Source organism: Belonocnema kinseyi, chromosome 2 (genome assembly GCF_010883055.1).
Source record: "Belonocnema kinseyi isolate 2016_QV_RU_SX_M_011 chromosome 2, B_treatae_v1, whole genome shotgun sequence".
In the NCBI taxonomy this organism is placed as follows: Eukaryota; Metazoa; Arthropoda; class Insecta; order Hymenoptera; family Cynipidae; genus Belonocnema; species Belonocnema kinseyi.
This window is the reverse complement of record NC_046658.1, coordinates 128,605,088-128,626,494: the sequence shown is the minus strand read 5'-3', so window position 1 is coordinate 128,626,494 and position 21,407 is coordinate 128,605,088. Positions and strand designations below refer to the sequence as shown.

At 28.8% G+C, this 21,407-nt stretch overlaps 1 protein-coding gene across 1 annotated transcript in view; it reads right to left on the bottom strand.

The window, feature by feature from the left end:
• The window catches only part of LOC117182986 (small conductance calcium-activated potassium channel protein-like), a 144,477-nt gene that overhangs the window by 102,116 nt on the left and 20,954 nt on the right, over window positions 1–21,407 (bottom strand). Inside the window, exon 3 of the mRNA XM_033376112.1 lies at window positions 10,438–10,821. Coding sequence (XP_033232003.1) covers window positions 10,438–10,821 — 384 coding nt within the window. The remainder of the gene's footprint in view (window positions 1–10,437; window positions 10,822–21,407) is intronic.

Below are 21,407 nucleotides of genomic sequence, written 5' to 3'. Positions count from 1 at the left end.
TTTTTTTAACCTGCAAAATTTGTTTTTCATCTAAAAATTCACCTATTCTATTTTTGGTTAGAAATTTACACTTTATAAGTTAAAAATTCAACTATGGTGGAAAACATGTGTGTTTTGTATTTTTGGTTTGAAAATTAATATTTTTGGGTTATGAATTCAAATATTTTGTTAACATAAAATTTTTTCACCCAAATGGTTGAAAATTCGTCTTTTGGTGAAAGGGTAAGAAACGATCTTTTTGGTTGAAAATTGATTTTTTTCTTTTCAAGTTAAAATATTTGGTTGCAAATGAAAGTCTTTTACTGATATTCAACTACATGAAAGAAAATTGATTGATTTTTTAGAAAATAATCTTTTTTTTAAATTATATTTCTCAATTGAAATTTGACCTCTTTTGTAGATAATTTGTCTGAAAAATTCAACAAAAAGGTTAGAGATTTGTGATTTTTTGTTTGCAAATTCCTCTCCTTTAATAAAATGTTAATGGTTCTAGTGGAAAAATCCATCTTTTTGCTTAAAAATTTAACTATTTTGTTAAAAGCTTATTGTTGTAGTTGAAAATGTTGCTTTTTTATTGAACATTTTTTGTTTTTCTTTTCATTTGATTGGTCAAAATTATAAATTTTTTTGGAGGAAATTGATCTTTAATGGTAGAAAATTTATCTTCTTGGGTTGAAAATAATTCTTTTTAATTTAACTTTTGGGTTTAAAAATTTTTATTTTTTAAACGAAAAGTGAATTGTTTTGTGAATAATTCATTTTGTTCTCTTCAAATTCAAGAACTTTGATGAAAATTTAACATTTTCATGGAAAATTCATGTATTTAGTTTAAAATTCTTCTCTTGGTTAGAAAATTAGTCGGATCTTCTTTGGTTTAAAATTTAATCTTGGTTCTTTAAAGAATCGACAATTTGGTTGAAAATGTATTTGTTAATATTAATAATTCTATTACTTTAAGGCAGTCGTCTTCTTTGGTCAAAAACCCTCTTTTAATAAAAGTTAGTTTTTCTGGTGTAATTAAACTAGTTAAAAATTGTGTATTGGGAGATAATTTACTTTCTGTTATAGACAAGTAATTAATCAAATGTTTTCTAAACAATTCGTCTTTTTAGCCAGAAAATTCAATCGTTTTTGGTTGAATTTTAATCTTTTTTGTAGGAAAAATCGAACACCTTATTGAAAATCACTCCTTTAGCTTAAAAAATCAACTGCTTTGCTAAAATCTTTTTTTTTATCGAAAATTCAATAGTTTGGTTAAAAATGCTTTTTTTTAATTAAAAATACATCTTTCATGGTAGAAAAGTCATCTTTTTTAATTAAAAATGAACCCAATTTGGTATCGCATTTGAAAAACGATCCCTATTATTCTGAAAATAAATTTTCACCATGAAGTTCATAAGAAATGTAGAAGATTAAATATAATATAAAATTCTCAAATAAAGCATAAAACGGCGATAAAAAGGTCGACTTCAATATTGTTTAAATCACCGAAAGACTATTCAGATAAGATGTATAAGGAGAATATTCCGCTCGGAGCTAAACTCGACTTCAGAGTCATTTTGAAAAGATATATTACCACAGGAGATATTTTACGGGCAAAAGACTACTATCTCGAAAGCTGACTTAATTTGATAACGGTAATTTGAAAAAAGAGTAGAAATTCTCAAATTCACTTCGTCGCAACCCTGCTGAAACAAGTACAGATATATATACGTAATATAATTCCCAAGCCAGTTTCGTATTCCACATATATACCGAGCTAGTTTTCGATTTTCAAATGTGGTAGTCCCGTATCATCTGAGAGATAATAAGTCATCTCTCGGCAGCCAGGATGGCGCCAAGTTGAGACGGAAAATGACAGAATAGTGGATGGGGTGCTAGGACAAACATAATAGAGGGATGAAACTACTCGAAAATGCCTGCCAGTACATAGTGCTATACTACTTGTGGGAATATTGCATGTATCTTTTAACGCACCCGTACAGAATGAATTGCGACAGAAAGAGAGAGGATGACTGCCAGTCTGGCATCGAAATTCGGAACTCAGCCAAAGAAAATTGGTGTTAGGTGGAGCGAAATCACATCTTTTTTTTTTAAATTTGGACTACAGAAAAAAGTTGTGGGGTTCCATCAGAATCACTACATTTTTTCCAATGTTCAGGATACTATTTTTGGTACACAACAATTTTTATTTGATACCGAAAATCAGAAATTCAAATAATAAAAAGAAATACAAATAAGTAGGGGGAGTTCAAACATGGGGGGAAGCATTTTGTTTTTAAAATTCCCTGATTGTTTCCTGATCAACTTTTCATTTTCCATTATCATTTGTATTCAAAGAGCAGCTATTTAATTTGGTAAAATGTTCAACATAAAATACCTAATTTTCTATTTATTTAAATAAAAAAATATGGCTTTGGTATCATAAAAGATTAATTTTAAATCCAAAGGAACGAATTTTGAGCAAAACCGTTGAATTCTTGATCAAAAAAGGATAATTACAAAAACCGTTAAATTTTCAACAAAGTATTTATATTTTAAACTCAATTTTAGCATTTCTAAGTAAATAAGTGAATTTTTCAGGAGAAAGTTAAGTTCCTACCAAGAAATACATCTTTAATCCGAAAAGACCAATTTTCTGTCTAAGTTAACGAATTGAAAAAAAGTTGACTTTTTAAACCATAAAATTTGAATTTTCAACGATATTCAAAAAACAAAACATTTTCCAATAAAATAGTTAACTTTTGCATAAAATAAAATATATTACAATAAAATATTTTTTAATTTGTAACCAAAAAATGAAAGTTTAACCGCATAGTTGACTATTTAACGCTCAAAGATGAATTGTCAAAAAAATATGGATATATATATTTTTCAGTCAAGAGAAAAAGTACATCTAAATTTGAGCAATTTCGAGCCAAAAGCCGAAGCTGCTGTAAAGTTGTTTCATGTTCATTCCATATTTATAAATTATAAAAAACAGTATTTTTAAACAAATCAGTTGCCCTTTTGACAAAAAACGAGAAAACTTTACAAAGCAAAAGAAACAAATCAAAAAAATAATTTCTTCTCAAAATTGTTCAACTTTTACACAAATAATTGAGTTTTATAATTGATTAATAATTGAGTCCAGCTTTTAACCAAAAAGACGCTTTTGTAACTGCAATTCTGTATGCTTAACTAAAATGTTTAAACTTTTAGTTTAAAAAATAATTTTCAGTCAAAGAAATGAATTTTCAACGAATAATGTAATATAGTGGATATTTTTATAAAAAAGGCTTTAATTTTGAACGAGAAACAGTTGCAGAATATTAATTTTGTACCGAGCAGTTGCATTTATATCCAAATAGATGACAATTTTACTAAGAAAAATGGAATTTTTACCATAATAGTGAAATTTTCAACCATTACATGTAAAATATTATTTTTCAATTTATAGTAAAGAGAAGATCATTTTTCTACCCAAAAAGACGGATTTACAATTAAAAAATATGAATTTGTACCTACGAATTGAAAAGTTCCATTTTTAGTTAAAAATAAATTTAAAGAAAAAAAACATTTTAAACAAAACAGATAAATTTTTAACCAAATATGTGAATTTTTGATGAAAAGAATAAATTAAAAGAGATTGATTTTGAAATAAATAGTTTAAATTTCAACAAAACGTATGAATTTTTAAGTAAGATAATGAACTTTCAGTAAAATCATGATATTTCAAAGAAAAGTCATCATTCTTCAAAAACTTTAGTTAACGTTTGTGTTTTAAATCAAAAATTGGTACTTAAAATAAATCATTATAATTTGAATAGAATGCAGAAATAAAAAGAAAACTTAGTGTTTTTGGTCAAAATTTTTTCATTCGTGAAAAAGTTTTACTTCGAAGACGATTGAAAACCATCTAACAATTTTAGTTTATGTCGTCGGTTTTCACCGGAAATCGGTTATTTTCAACAAAAGTGATTATATTTTTTTTATATATTTACAATTTGGCACTATTTTTCCTTTCGATCAACAGATATATTTAAAATTATCATGCAGTCATTAAATACCAATTTTTGTTTTCGTTTGCTTTTTATACCGGTAATTGTTAATTTTAATAAAAAAATCATTGTATTCCCAAGGAGATGTAACATTTTCAAACAATTTTAGTTTATGTCAGTATTGTTCATCCGAAATTGGTATACGTTTCCAAGAAAATTGGCCATTTTTGCACGATTTCAGGTTATGGTAAATTTTTTCACCGGAAACCAGTTATTAAAAGAAAAAATTGTGGGTTTAAAAGAAGATACACAAACTTAAACAATTTTTTGTTATTTTATGTTAGTTTCTTTTCTGTAAAATTGCTATGTCTAATAGTAGTCTTTATACTTCAAAGAATATTTACATTATTTAAATAATAGGATATGCTAGTGTTGTTCGCTGAAAATTGTTTTTTTTTTTTAACAAAAGTGCAATGGTTTGGTTGTCTATATATTGTACAAAAATATTGTGCATTAATTATGATGGTGAGGATTTAAACTACGAGCAATCAATCTCAAAAGTTGCGTATCTTTAAAATGATTGATAAAGTCAAGAAAAAAATATCTATTATTGAGTTCTATGAATCTCGATGGAGGCTTCTGAACACGCTTTAAGAAAGAATGATTTAGATTAAAATTGTTTATTTATTAATAGTTATTTGAAGGTTCAATTTTTTCTTTCTCCTGAGGCTAAAGTTCCATTTTTATTTAATTCTAATGACAAGGGTCTCATTTTATTCTTCAAAGGATTCTCTAAATTTCTATTTTGGATGATTTAATCAAAAATGATTGAAAAATTCTACATTTATTATTGTTAGAAACAATTATAATTTTAATTTTAATCAAAGTCACCCAAATGACATTCTAGAGAATTCTTCAAAGAATAAAATGTGGATTCGATTAAATAAAGATTGTAACTTTTCCCTTAAAAGAAAGGAAGCACTTAATCTTTAAATAACTACTGTCAAATAAATAATTTTACCTGTGTTTTTTTCTGAAGTGTGCTTAGAAGCCTCCATTAAGATTTACAAAAATTAATAATATATATTTTTTTGTCGATTTTATAAATCATTTTAAGAATAGGCAACTTTTGAGATTGATTGTACGTAGTGTACATACTTAAGATATCAATTTCATCAGTTATAAAAAATATTGTCCTTGCTTTTATCATATTTAAGAAAATAGATGCTATAACATACAAAAAAAAACTCATCATAGTAATATTTTCATAAATATTCAGATGAATTATTCATTGAAAAACCACAATTATATTAATTCTCAATTTAAGTTTTTATCTCAAATGACTACCATAAACATTTATGTGATTCAAAAACACTTTGAAAAAAGTTTAATTTCCTGCTAGTGGAGGATTAAAAAAGTAGGTTTACAGTTTGTTAATGAGATGAGATACACCTGCTTTAAGTGAACTTGTAAACTATGATAGTGAAAATTTCAAATTGAAGAGATTAAAAAAAATAATCTGCCTTTAATGGTACAAGATGAACCAATCTTCTGATAAGCAAATACTCTATAGAGCTTATTAAATATTTTTAATTTTCGTTAAATCTCTGATTATTCTGTCGAATTTATTCAGCACGTCGCGGATTATGAGTTTGCGATAATGAATAATTTATATTGGTTCCCCACTTTTAAATTTAAATCAGAGGTATGCAAATTTATTGGCAGAGGAATATACTTGGAAGCACTCAAAAAACTTATTTTGTAATATTTATCTCTTAGATGATATTAAAAAACTATTTTTTACTATTTATCTTAAAAAGCAATTCAATCTAGTCTATTAATTTATTTGGTTTTTGATTCGTCCTTTTTAATAGCAAATAAATTACAGAGAAGCCAGCGGAAGTAATTATTTTTCACTGTGAGTCGTGTCCATGGTGTTCGAAAGGAATTTTTTTAGATAAATGTATAACCTTTATACTAAAGATGAATGGATATGAAAAGATCCCAACAGGATAAATTTTATTTCTAGTGGCAACATAATTTTTTTTTGAACATCAACATTTACCTTACTAATTATTTTCAAGGACTCTCAAGAAATTTATAGTTCCATATGGTTAATTGAGAAATTTTGACGATTTATTGAAGGATTTTGAATGTTCAATTTAATCAAATTATTAAAAATGGTGGCTGTTAAAAAACAGATGAGAAGCGGTCATAAACGCTCGGTAGTTTTATTGATTCTAATTTCATGCAGTTTGCTAATTTCATTATTTTTAAGAATATTATTATTGAAATCATAGTGGCCTTGTTTTTGAAAAAATAACCGTAAAATAAGTCCTTGAGTCATTCTGGAATAGCAACGTCAAGCTCACAATTACATAAACATAAAATTGATTTTTATATTTGACAGAAAAGTTCTTTTAAATATATTTATAACAATTTCTTTAAAAAAATGAAACCTATTTCGTTATGATTTCTTATCTAAATTTCAACTATTAAGATATTCTTCCCATTCTGCATAATACTTGCACTTATTCCATTCTTTCTCATCCCCTTTTTAAATCACTACCTTTCACATTCCTATCCCTTTCCAATAATTTTTTCCTTCTTTACTTCAACATTTTTGCCATTCTTTTCCCAATCTACCCCCTCTTCACTCCCCTTAACATTGGACTTCTACAACTTCACCTTTCAACAAATCCCTTTTCTTTCCCTTTTATCATCAACAATCTTATACTCTCTCAATTTCTTTTCACGTGCACTTACCTCTTTCTCTTTTCTCCCTTTCCTCTCGTCTGTCTTTTCCTATCTTACCCCACTTATTACTACCCTTCCCTATTCCTTTCCTATTATCCTACGTTCTTAATATCTACCCCTTTCTCATCGCCAACCTTCACCTATTCAAATTATTTTTTCATCTCCTTTCTCTCTTTTTGTTCCACATACTGCTATAAGCTCTTTGCCTTCCCTACTCTTTTTTCCATAAATCCTTTTCTAAAAAATTACCTCTTATTACCCTATTTGAAACTACCTTTACCTCTTCCCTCTTATATTAAATTTTTTCAAATAGGCCTGGGCCTTTCTTTTGCCCTTCAACCTGTCAACCCACTCCTTCTGATTAAACCTTAAAATTCAACGCACCTTTTTCCTTTCCCTTTCTCGACACCATACTTTCCCCACTACATTTCTTTGTCACTCAACCCTTTCATCTTAGTGCTCCGAGCCTTGCGCTCACCTCTTTCCCTTTCCATATCTTCCACCCGTCTGGTTTTCTCATCATGTCCCATTATTACTACCCTTCTTTATTTTTTTTCTCTTATCCTACGTTTCGAATAATAAACCTTTTCCCATTGCCAACCATCCCCTCTGAAAATAACGTTTGCTCACCTTTCCTCTTTTTCTGCTCCACTTGCTGTCCTCACCTCTTCCATTTCCCTACTCCTTCTGCTCATCATCCTTTCCTTTAAAATTACCTGTTATTAACTTTTTTAAACTAGCTTTAACTTTTCTCTCTTATACTATGTTTTCACTCAGTAGCCCTGGACCTTTCTTTATCCCTTCAAACTTTCAACCCACTCCTTTTCATAAAACCTTACCCTCAAACCCAACCTTTCCCTGTTTCTTTTTCTTCATCATACTTTCCCGCTGCATTTATTTCTCGCTTATCCCTTCCCTCTTCCTACTCCTCACAGTATCTTCAGCTCTTTCCCTTCCCCTTGTCATCCTTGCTTTATATAACATCCTCCTCTCCTCCCTTATTCCTTCTATTCATATTTCGCTACCTTCTCATTGAATAACTCCGGTGCTTCTCGTCACCCGCCATACTTTTATCTCGCTACTTCCCCTAAACCCTCACCCTTCAAACCACTATTTCTCCATCTAGTTTAATCATAATCACCCTTCCCCTATAATTCTTTCTCACTCATAACTTTTCTATTTCTTCTTCTCATACTATCCTCAACGCTTTCCCCTGCCATCTTCATCCTTGCGATAAGCAGCATCCTTTTTACTCCCCTCATTTCTTCTTTTTCTCTTATCATGACATCTCACTAAATTACTCCAGCTCCTCTTGTCATCCCTTACACTTTCATCCCATTCCTTTTAACACCTCACACTTTAACCTGCCTTAACCTTATCTAGTTTCTCATTATCACCCTTTCCCTCTCTAATTCCTTCTTATTCATTACCTTTCTTTTTCAACTCCTGACCCTATCCTTACGTCTTTCCCTTCCCATTCTCATCGTTGCCACACACAACATCCTTCTCACTCCTCTTATTCCTTCTTTTTATCTTTTCCTACCTTCCAACTAAATAATGCCGGTACTTCTAATCATCCATTGCAATTTCATCCCATTTCTTCTCCTGATACCCCAACCTTCAACCCACCCTTAATTTATCCATTTTCTTATTGTCAACCTTCCCTTCTCTAATTCCTTCTTTCTCACCCTTTACCTCCTTCAACTCTCTTCACCCTATTCTTATCTCTTTCTATTACCTCTTATCATTACCAATTGTTAATTTTCTACAGTTTATTTAAAGAGTTTAAAAGACTTCACTAATTTTAAACATTTTTAAAGATTTTAAAACCTTTTACATAATTTTAAAAGATTGAAAAAATTGCAGGTTTTGAACAGGAAATTTTAAAAAAGAATTATAATCTTGAGTTTGAACATCAGACATTTTTTGCTTCTCAGAATTACAATTCTAGTTTGTAACAGAGAATTTAGTAAAATAAATATAATTCTAAATTTGAAAAGGGAGTTTTTTCAAATTCTCTTCCCCTCAATCAGAATTAAGATTATTTTAATATATTCCCGTTTTATGTAAGAAATACTTTCTTTAGAGTCAAATATTCCTTAAATAAAATACTTTCTCCTGAATATGAATTATAATTTTGTACGGAAATCGACTGTTCTAAGTGAAAATAAAACTTATTGATGGAAATTTCTTGTTCCATGTGAAAATTACGTTAATTTAAACAAAATCAGTTCCAGGTCAAAAATATATAGATTTAAAACCTTTTTTATTATAATTTATAAATATAGTAACTTCTTTTTTTGAAGTTTTCGAAAGGAACGTTTCAAATCCTGGAAACGTTTTATTTCCAAAAAGGAAGAATTCCTAAATTCAAAGACATTCTGGTTTGGAACAGGGAATTTTCAAATTCTGACGCATTCTGATGTTTAACGGCGATTCTTTTACAAATTTCATTTTTCTAAATTAAAATTATTTTCTTAAATTGCCGTTACACTTGAAAAACAACCTGTTTCTAGTGACTATGTAATTTTTTACAGAAATTCACTGTCTTAATGTAAAACTTATATTTCTTAACAAAATTCCCTTTTCTAAAGTGAACCAAAAAATTAATTTTAATTCTGTATTTTTGCCAGATTTGGAAAAAAATCCATTTTTATGGAATAAAATTTACTAAATATTTTTACTTTAAATCGCTCAGTAAGAGAAAGTTCTGAATATTTTTGAATGAAAATTAGAGAAGGTTTCTTTTATACTTTTCTAAAGTAGATGTGCTATTTAGATTTTATTAGTCTTGTTGCAGAAAAAAGTTACTCACTTCTTTGTCAAGCACTATCAAACTAGTGCTGGCAAATTTTAGAGTGCTTTGATCTTCGAGGGAATTTCGAGTAAGCCATGACTAAAGGAAAAATAAATGTTGATAAGGATATAAAAAAGCTTTCCGAAAAGTATCACCTCATTCTAACTCAAGAATGAAAAGATTAGATCATTTGACGATTTGAGAACATGAAGGTGTCCGTACTAAGTTTACTCGAGCTCGCTCACCGTGAACCAAATGCTCTATTTTCCTAATGGTTAGCTTAATTAAAGAAATACTTTCAGAAAACATTATGACGTCTCAATGAAAGTTTATTCCGCTGTGAGTTTTGTCTTAGTCAAACAAAGAAATTAATATTTTTTTCCGTGACAAAACCAAGTATTTTCAAATAGTACATCATATTATTAAAAGGCCAGAAAAGTCCTAAAAAATTGTATGCGGGGTTATTAAACCCAGAGACTCAAATACAGAAGACTCTGACAAAGCGCCCAAGGCTCAAGACCGAGGTCCTCACTAAGCGCCCGTATGGCTAAGCCACGCCCCTAGGACTTAGCGGGAAATATCTCTGAGACGCATTGGCGGATTACTTGCATATAGTCTCGCGCGCGCGCATCTAATGCCAGGCTCAAGCGGCTTACTTCATTTGGAATTAATGGAAGGGAGAGGCACTTGTTGAAAAAGGCGCTCAGTAAAGAAGGCGCTTTGTGAGATTCTCCTTTATATAAAACGCTTTAAATTTGCACACTAGAACATTTGCGAGAAAAATCTCGTTCGCTGAATCACTTTTCCAGTTATTTCTCAATCATCCTAGTTTCCCAGTCCCACACCCTTACATAGCTGAAAATAGATAATAATTCAGACTAGTTTAATAGCGAAATTACTGACCTTTGTGTATAACCCTGCGCTCGAGAGTTCGTTTTCGATGACCATGACGATAATTCCAAACATTCCCATAACGAGGGCGTAATCACTAATGCGTTTCCGCTTTTCGAAGAGTGCCTTTCGTCGGCCGAGGCGGTAGCCGACGTTAGGTTTGTGCTTCGAGCCTGCACTGATGCTACCGGAAGGTCCCTTTAGCGAGCCACCCCCGAGGCCTCGGTCCTCCATGAATCGGGGGTACTCCGAATGAACTCCGACCAGGGCGACCGCGGCCTCATCTCCCCCAGGACCTCCGACCACACCACTGCCCCCACTCACGGGCCCTGCGGCCATTCCGCCACAGTTTTTCATCGCCCCGGGAATCGAGAGAGTGGATACTGGCTTCCGCAGCTGTAACATCAACCAAACAATTTTATGCTCATCTATATTTTTGATTTTCGTTTTTTTTTTTGCAAGCTTAACTCATAACTACTGGGGGAGGAGTTTCAAGCAGTTATAGGCACAAGCAACTTGCGCAAGTTTCCTGGTGTACAAAGAGTCTCAGCAGAAGGAGTTTTGGCGCGCATTTTAAAATATTCAAAGATGCAAAATTGATTTCATTTTCTAAATAAAAAAATAAACAAATTAGTTACCAGACACATGCACGGTGGGGCAAACAAAGTTTCTTTTAAAAAATCAATTTTTATCCTACAAAGGTTTATGTGCTTGGATCTTGTACGAAAAAATAATGAAATTACTTTTTTTACTTAACAAGAAAGTTGATATTCTTGTTTAGCTTTTCAGAAATAAAATTTTTTTAGGACCTCGAAATTTTTTAATGAAGGTATTACATCTCTGCGCAAGCTAACTAGAAGTAAGTTTCAGTGAAAGGAAACACTTAAAAAGAAGCTTATTACGTTGTGAATAAATTAATTAAAGAAGCCCTACGAATACAATTTTAAAGACATCCTTTGAAAAATTATAAAAATGATTGGTTAATTAAGTAGTTCCCTTAAGAAAATCAGAGTTAGGCTATTTTACAACGAATTAGATTTCATTTTTTTACGGAATCGACTAATAACGTATCATTGACTATCTTTGATATAATACTTTTCAAATTAATTGTTTAAATGATCGATGAGTGTTGTAAATATGAAAAGCACCATCGCAAAAATTTTACCGAAAAGAAATTCTCAATCGATTTCTCAAAAAATGTAATCTATTCCTTTGATAATATCTAATCTGTAGATTTTTTTGGGGAAAATTGTAACAAAAAGTATTTAATTTTTTTTATTTGCAAATTACCATAGCCAAAAGTCATTAGAAATACATTCTTAGCTTATTCTTTCTAGATTTCAATAAATTAAAAATTGTTAACCCTGAAAATTTAATATTGTTCATTAATTTCTTTATAACGCAATAACATTTTCCTTAAACTGGTTTCACCCACTGGAGATTATTTGTTTATGTGCATTAGGGTGGCCCAAAAACGCATGGAAATTTTCTTTTCATTTCAGAGAACCACGATCCCCCTCTATTTAAATCCAAATCCGAAAAAAAATCCCTAATTTTTTTTAAATTTTAATGTCAACAGGTGCCGGTTTTGACTTCAAGTTTCCCATTAAAAATGCATGGGGAAAAATCACTTTTTTGTGTGTTTTGGACTAATTTATTAGGGTTTTAGAAGATGTGACAAAAAAGTATTGAGGTTTTTAGAGAATTATCCAACAAAAAATTTAATGTGTTACACCTATGGATTTGACGCCCTCAACACACCCCCTAAATTCTCTAAAAGCTACCCTTAAAACGAAAAATGTCAATTCTTCTTCAAATCGACCTTTTAAGCATTTTATTCTTGTTTTTTTTTTACTTAAAATCATTTAAATTGATCTAAAGGAAGATGTATCAACATTGGTTTATTAATTTTCAATTATTTAAACAAAAGGAATTTGTTTTAACCATTTTTTTCTCGAAAATTATTTTTCTTTTCTGAAAATTATTACTATTGTTTTAGTTGAATATTTATTAATATTGCTTCATTAATTTTCAAATATTAAAACAAGTGATGTTTGTTTAAATACTTTTTAAAATTCTTTTTTACTTAAAATTATTATTATTAATGTTTAGTAGAATATTTATCAATATTTTTTTATTAATTTTTAATTGCTTGAACAAATTTGATTATGCTTAAATAATTTTGTGTAATTGCTTTTTTTTTAAATAAGAATTATACCTGTTGCTCTAGTAGAATATCTAACAACGTCTGTTAATTACTATTGAATTATGTAAACAAATTCTATTTGTTTAATTAATTTCTATAAACTTATTTAAATTTTTTAGAAAAATTCACAAATTTTGTGTAAAAATTGTTTGAACAAATGTAAGGTTGCTAAAAATTAATGATAATTTATTGTGTATACAATTGAAAAGTATTTAAAAATAAATTTATGTTATTAACGTTAAGGAACTACCACTGTGACGAATTTTTAGAAAAAATCTTTCTTAAGAAAATAGAATTTGTTTACACAATGAAAAATCAATTAACCAATAATAATCAATATTAATCAATATTCGACTATACCAACAGTGATATTTTTTATAAAAAAACAACTAACTTGCAAGAAAAAAATTATTTAAACGTATGGAATTTGTTGAAGTAGTTACAAATTAATAAAACAACGTTGATGAACATTAGACTGAAGAAATTTTCATAATTTGTAATTAAAAAAAAAATTTTTTTTCAACAAAAATTATTTGAACAAATTCCATTTGCTTAAATAATTTATATAAAAAACCAATGTTAATAAATATTCCAATATATCAATAGTAATAATTGTTTTAAGAAAAGAACGAATTTTCCAAAAAGAGATGTTCAAGTAAACTCCATTTGTTTAAATCATTGAAAATCAATTAACCAATGTTTATGAATATTCTCCTAGACTATTATAAATAATTTTAAGTAGAAAATAAACGAAAATACTATGCTCAAATATATCTGATACACACAATTCTTCTTTTGATAATTCTCATAAGCCTCTTCACTTATCCGTCATATTTTCTCAACCCCTAAAAACTTATTTGAAAACCTCAAAAAAGTGATTATTCCCCATGAATTTTACATTGAAAACTTCAAGTCGAAACTGACACCTGTTAAAATAAAAATAAAAAAATAGAATAAAAATGAGAAAATTGCTTTGTTCAAATTTGTAATAAAATGTGGCGGGAGGCCGTTGCCTTTAAAAAAAAAAAGTTGTTTCGAGCCACCCGAATGTACATAAGCAAGAACTTCTTTATTAAATCTGAAAACTATAAAGTAATGCTTTTTCTAAAAAGTTTAAAAAAAGAAAAAATATCAACTTTCTGTTAAATAGAAAAAATTAAAAACTTTGTTATAACAAATCTGAACATATAAATTTGTAGGATTGCGTAGCCATTGGGCATTATTTGATGGGGTGTATTAGGACGGAAAGGGTTAAATTATCCCCAGGGGTGTAGCGAGACATAGGGATATGCAAAATGTGGGACAAACCGAGGTGATCAGTTAGTGGAGAGGGAGAGATGATAAAGATTGGAAAATAGGGACGGAGATACTAGGAAAGAGATGGATGAGAAGGTTGCTTTGTATGGAAGAAATTAAAGAAGGAAAGGGAAAAAATTAGAAACATGGTGAGTGGAAGAAGTATAAAGGAGACGCTTGAGAAGATGGGATGAGATAAAAGACATAAGCGCACGGCAGAGGCAAGATAAGGGACATCGTGATGGAAATAGTTTGTAGATAGAAGTAGCGACAGTGAGTCGAATGAGAGTGAGAAAAATAATTGTGAAAAGAGAAGGTTAGGAGATGGTTTGGGTTAGAAGAAATTAGGAAATGGTAGGGGCGAAATGGGGGACATAGTGAGGGAAATAGTTTTACAAGAGACAGGTGACAGGGAATAAAATGACAGGAAGTGAAATAATGATAAAAAGAGCAAGTGAGAAGATAAGTTGGACTGAAAAATGTTAGGAAAGGGAAGGAGGCGAAATGATGGACATGGTGAGGAACACAGTTTGTAAATAGGTCGGGTGATAGTGAATGAAAGGAGAGAGAGATAAATAATAGAAAAGAGGGGGGCGAGGAGATGGGTTGGGTTGACAGAAGTTGGAGAAGGAAGAGGCAAAATAAGGGACATGGTGAGAGTAACAGGAAATGGAGGGGAACGAGTGATAGAAAGTTCAAGAGGGAGCGGGATAATGGGTTGGCTGGGAATAGGTGACATCCTTGTATACCCAGTGAAAAAGTCTTACTTTTTCAGACGTTCTTTTCTATACTTAATATAAACTAAAACTTTGTTTCTACAGTTCAAAATACTCCTTTCTGGCTGGCACTAATTATTTTCACTAGCTCAAGAACCATCTTACTAATTGCAGGAATGCGGAGGACCTTTGTACAGAGGAAATCGACTGGAATAAGGGGATACAGACAAATGAATTTAGGATTCCTTAATTCCTCTAATCCCAAAAGAGTAAGTCGCAACTTTTCTTTTGATTAAGAGATCTTAGGTGGATTCAATTTAGGTAGCCTTTATGACATATTGGGAATATGTGTTACAAGCTTTTGGTGATAAGTGTTGTGAACAGTGCCGGGTTCATTTATTTCTATCAAAGTTGGAAATTCTCAAGAGAAACGCTTGAGAAAAATCAGAAAGAAGGAAGTAATTATTTTTTAATATCATGCTATTAAGGTACTTATAAGGAAACAGTTTGAGATAAAAGTGTCTTATTTTCTTTAAGGTCTGGAAAGAACCAACGAAAGTGGAAGATCAGATATACTCCCACGACTTTCAGACCATTACAAATTTTTATTAAATAATTTCCGAATGAAGCTAAGTATTACATTTCAAGAGGAGTCTGGTCTCATAAGCAGACCTTCATAATCGTTGGATTTCGCTACTTGGTTTTCTATGACCCAATTAATCGGGTTTACTTCATAAAACTTTCAATGTTCTGGAAGTCAGAGTATATCTTTTAAGCTTTAATTTTCATTACTTAAGTTTCTCTAAATTCCTCGTGAGAATTTTTTTTTATTAGGATTAGCGTACTTTTAACATTTTTTAAGTTAGCATTAATAACAATGAATACTTATGCATGCAAACCGTAAATGTGGATCCTAAATAAAGGGACGTTATTTCTCAATTTCGTTTATTTGTACGAGATCCTTTCACAGGATTATTATTCCGATCTTCTTAGATTAGACGAGCAATTTACCAGATTGCGTATTTTCTATAAAAATTTGCATATCAGAGCATTATGGTGAGCACACATTCTTTAAAGTAGTTTTGAACTTCATGCTTTTAATTTGCAAATTCAACCCGAAGAAGGTTTAGTCTTCTCTGAAATTGCTGCTATTCTAGCGAGGTGCATCTACCTCATTTAAATATTTTGAAACTAAATGTCATAGTCATCAGAAATAGTAAATAGACTGCTCCATCTAATATGAAATTGAGTTCTGGTATGCCCGTAGAAAGAATCAAGTCCGGGAGCAACTCTTACCTGATTTTGTATGCAGAATGACCGTAACTTGATGCTTCATTCGGATTTATCTGAGTTTGTTTCCATATTGAAAGGAACAGTCGAAATCAGATTTCAAATTACAATTAATAAATAATAAATTATAAATTATTCTTAAATTTTTTACGTAGAAATAATTATCAGAGAGTTTCGTAGCCAGGAGAGTATAAGTAAACCAGGATTGACGTATCAGATTTTACTGAAACGTCAAGGGAACGTCCATTAATTACGCAAGGATAATTTTTGAAAATTTACCCCCCGCCCCGCCATGATTAAGATTCGTTAGATTCTTGTATCCCCCCCTCCCTATCCCTCATGATGTAAGAATTTATATTTTATAGTCAATTAATAAGCAATGAATCAATTATTATCACTTTAAAAATATTTCGAAAGAGATAAAAGACTTGAAAGATTTTCAGTGATTGGAAAGTATTCAAATAAATCTCGAAGAATTATAAGGAAAATTAAAAGAAAAGTAAGTCTGAATTTTTTAAAGGATTTCAAGAGATTTTAAGAGATTTCTAAAGATTTTTCAATGTTTGAAACAAAACCACAGAATTGGGAAAAAATTTTAAACGATATCAAGAAATGTCAGTGTTTCACAAAACCTTCAAAGGATGTCGCGTTCTTAAATTATTCAGAAGTAATATTTTCGGACTTTAGATAAATTTTTATGAATTCATAAGGTTTAACAAATTTTAAACGATTTTCATAACTTATAAAACAATTTTTTCTGAAAAAAGATTCTTCTTTCGACCTCTCTAGTAGCTTAACGCAAAAGCACCGATCAAACGATTCGAAAGGATTTTAGGGATTGCAAGGGATTTTAAGAGACTTCAAGCAAATAAGAGATATTTTTAAAAAGCTCACGGAATTTAAAAGGTTTTATAGGGTTTTGATAAGATTTCGAAAAATTACAAAGATTTTTAAAGATTTCCGGGTATTAGAAATTATTTTAAGAAATTTAAATAAATTTAAAAGGATTATTAAGTTTGTAAGATTCCAAGAGATTGTTATGGCTTTTAGAATATTTAAAGAATTTTTAAAGAAATTTAAAAAGGTTTAAAGATTGCCCGTGATTTTAAAGGATTTAAACTAATTTCAAGCGAGTTTAGATTAAATCAAAAGGTAAAAAATATGTCAAAGAATTAAAAAAATGTTAACGAAATTTGAAAAGAATTTCAAAGATCTTTAAGAATTTCGAGAGATTTTAAGGAAATTAGAAATATTTTAGAACATTATAAAATAGGAAATTACGAAAGGTTTAACAAGTTTTTATAGTTTGAAGAAATACCTAACACAATTTCAAAAAAAAAATCTCTCAGAAGGATTCGAAGGATTTCAAAAAAATTTCAAGTATACCTACGAATTTTAGAGGATTTCAAAATATTTGACGGAACTTTGAAGGATTCCCGAATATTAAAATGGATTTTAAGGGATTTCAAGATATTTTTAGGGAATTAAAGGGAATTTCAAGAGAGAACATTTCCAGATATTTCAAAAGAAATCACGTGATGGTCAATTATTTTAAAAGGATTTTAAAACACACCAAAGTATTTTACCGAATTTTGAAGATATTTAGGGTATTTTATTGAGATTTCAAATATTTTAAAAGATTTCATGAAATTAACAAGATTTATAAAGAATTCAAAGGATTTTAGGGAATTCTAGTGGATTTTTAGATGTTTAGATATATTCCGATGGTTTAATGGGTCGTCAAAGGATTTTAAGAGCTTTTAAATAATTCAAAAGCATATCTTTGTACTTTTGACATTTTTTCTTAAATTTCAAAATATTTCACGGATTTTCAAAGTATTTTTAAATATTTATTATAAATTATTTAAATTGATTACAAGTGCTTTTTATATATTATTTTATTTATTGCGGAATTTCAATTGGTCCAGAAAGATTCCCACGGATTTTAATGATTTCAAAGATTCTAAGCGATCTCAAAAGATTTGGAAGGTACACAGAAATTTGAAGGATTTCAAGAAACTTCAAAGGATTTTAGAATATTTCAAAGGACTACAAATTATTATAACTTTTTTGAGAAATTACAGAAATTAACGAGGATCGGGAAAGCTTTTCAGGAATTTCCTGATATTTTAAGGTATCTAAAAAGTTCAACAGTATTGCAAACGATTCCAAAGGATTGTCAGAGGTTCCACAAACTTCAAATGATCCTAAAAGATTTAAAACGCATAAATAAATTATATATGAAATTTTCAGATTTTACGATTTTTCCAGAAATACTATAGGACTTAGACCAAATTTCGGGGATTTTGAGAATATTTAATAAATTAGGATGGATTTTTATGGATTAGAGAGGCTTTTAAGGGATTTAAACAATTTTTAAGAGAATTTATGAGAGCTGGAGATTTTTTGATGAAACCCAAAGAATTTTGAATAATTTCAGCAGGATTTTAAGAAATGCTTAAGTATTTTAATGAATTTTGAAGGATTTTGAGATTTTAATGGGATTTCGAAGATTTTAAGGGTTTCCATAATATTTCCAAACATTTCAAAGATTTAGCGGAATTGAAAAGGATTTTCGAATATTGTGAAGCATTTTTATAGATATTTCACGGAACTAAAAAAAATACGGTAAATATGAAATAAAATTTTTTAATTGGATTTTTCTGATTAAACATGATTTCTTGGTATTTGACGATTCTTTTACAATGTAAATAAAAATAACAGATAGGGCTTCTCACGAAATTCAATTTTTGTATTTAATTATTGAATGTGGTTGCCTGTTATCTTATCAAAAATATTTTTTTTCACGGCACCTAATTTTAGGGCACCTAGTCATTTTTTAATATTTCTTTTTATTTTATTAATCATTAGATATATCAATTAACAAAATAATTATCTAATTAAATTCTAGTGAACAAACTATTCTTCTTTGATATTCATATTTAATAAATAAAATGTTGTTATGTCTAGTTTTTAAAAACCACATTTCTGATTATGTTCATTTTGATTTTGATTTCATAAACTCAAGATTCGTTTTCAATTTGCAAGTTTTACTTATGAATATTACAAGTGTTCTATTAATTAAGTCCAAATAAGTTTATCTCGACTCCTTAAAAGAAGCATTTTTATTTACATTTTTGTGAAAAGAATTTATTAAATATAAGAAATTTTAGAAATGCATAAAAATGGTTTAGGATTGTTTGCTTTCCCTATTTGCAAAATATAATAATCTAAATAGATTGGTTCACCATCACCCATAATTTATTTTCATCTTAAAATTTTTTTAGTGTTACAGATATTCACGATCAAGATCCAAATCAAATGAAAAAGATGTTATTCGTTGTTTATTATAGGATATTATCAAAATTTATTTACCTCTAAATAATTAAATACAAAAATTAAGTTTATTCATGAAACATCCGACCGAGTATTTTCATTTTATCTTGATTCATTCCTATGGCAATATGGAGACATATCAATAAGGAAAAAAATGTTCAAATAAATTGTAAACAATATTTACTTTATAATCTTCTAAAAATCTCTTAATTTCTTAGTAAACTAAGTACAAAAATTATCTTTTTCTTAAAAGCGCTTTACCGTTTATTTTTATTTTCATCTTAAAATGTTCGTGGAATGCCATGTTAACACAAACAATAAAAAATCCCATTTCCATGAAAGTTTCATTCAAACTTAGTTCTGCCCCACTGAGTGAGACAAACTCATTAATTTCAAAAAGTATATTCAATTTCAATCAATTTATCGATTCAATCAGTGTATCAAATATTTTAGTGCGGCAATAAGGAATACTATTTCAGTGATATATACTTGGATCGAGTCGACAAAAATAAAGTAAATCTTCTAAGTCCTAGAAGGCATTGGGCATTCAGTGACTCATCCGGATTTATGGTATCGATTCCTGTAAATCGGGTGCTTACTACTATCTATGGGGAAAGTGCTACTGCGAATCGTTTTCTCGATTGTGTAGCAAATCCTATATCTTAAAAGAACAGGATATTTTTAAATTCTTATGTAAGTTCTCAATCCTTCGATTTCAATTTATTTAATTATTTAAATAATTCAATCATTTTTAAGATTTAAAATAAAGATTGTTCTAAATAATAATTAATAAATGTAGCCTTCTGTATATTTTTATTAACTTGGGCAAACTTATTTGGAAGCTTCAAATACTTCTGATGATTCATGGTGTTGTTTTCCAAATAATGTTTCTGAGAGTCGGAAGAACTTTTTATTATTTGATACTAGAAAACCGGAGATTTTTACACAATTCTTATTTTTATTTCCTTATCGATAAATGAAAATGTATATGCTATAGTTTGAAGTAATATAAAATATAACTAATAATCAAAAATTAAAATAATATTAAAATATTTGAATCCGCTTCCATTCATTTTTATTAATTTTAATTTCATTTTCGCCACATACCCATTTTTAAGACACCTATGATTGAAAATTAGCTAAATTATTTTGCTTTGATTTTTCAAAGATATTTAATTTTAACGAATTTTAAAGATTCATAATTGAAAAAAATTTTAATTTTAAAAGTTCACCGAGAAAGATGTTTCGGTGATTTTCGGGGTCAATTCAAGTTTTTAATTCTGAATCCTTTAAATTGCCGAAATTTCAAATGTAAGTCATCAAAATTACAGCTTCCTTAATTTTAAAACTGAAATTTTAAATAGTTCTGAATTAAAAAATAAAAAAAACACATCAATTTGTAAAATAAATCAATAAAAATTCTTAAAATTGAATGATTTTGAAGATCAAAAGTTAACTTTATAATTCTATATCTTTCAAACACGAAAAAATTTTCAATGAATATCATCAAAGTTACAGAATCATATACTGCAAGACTTAAAAATTGTATAATTATTAACTGTGAATAGCCAAAATTAAAAACTCCTTAATTTTATACATTTCAAATTGGATGTCTTTAAATTTCAATGAGTTACATAGAAATAAAAATTGTTCCATTTCATAGCTTTTTTCTACAAAATTCTTAAATTTGGATGATTTTTAAGGTCAAAAGTCAACTTTTCAATTCTGAATCTTCCAAATTCAATGTAAATTATCAGAATTAGAACATTAGAAAGAATTGATTGTTAATTTTCAAAATTCAGTACTCTGCAATTTAAAAAAATTACAATTTAAAATTCTGTTATTTTAAAGATTTATAATTGAAAATTATTGAGATTTGAAAATACAGACTTGCAAATTATTTAAATTTCAAGATTTTTATTTTAAAGGTTTGTCATATTCAACATTTTTGAGCAGTAGTTTAATTTTTAATATTTACAATTCAAACTTGTGATGTTTTAAATATTAATATTTATAAATTCTTGAATTTTGAAAATACAGAATTTAAAATTATTCAATTTTCAATATTTTTATTTTCAAGGCTTTGTAATGTTGAAGATTTTTTTAATAGTTTCATTTTTAACATTTTATATTATATA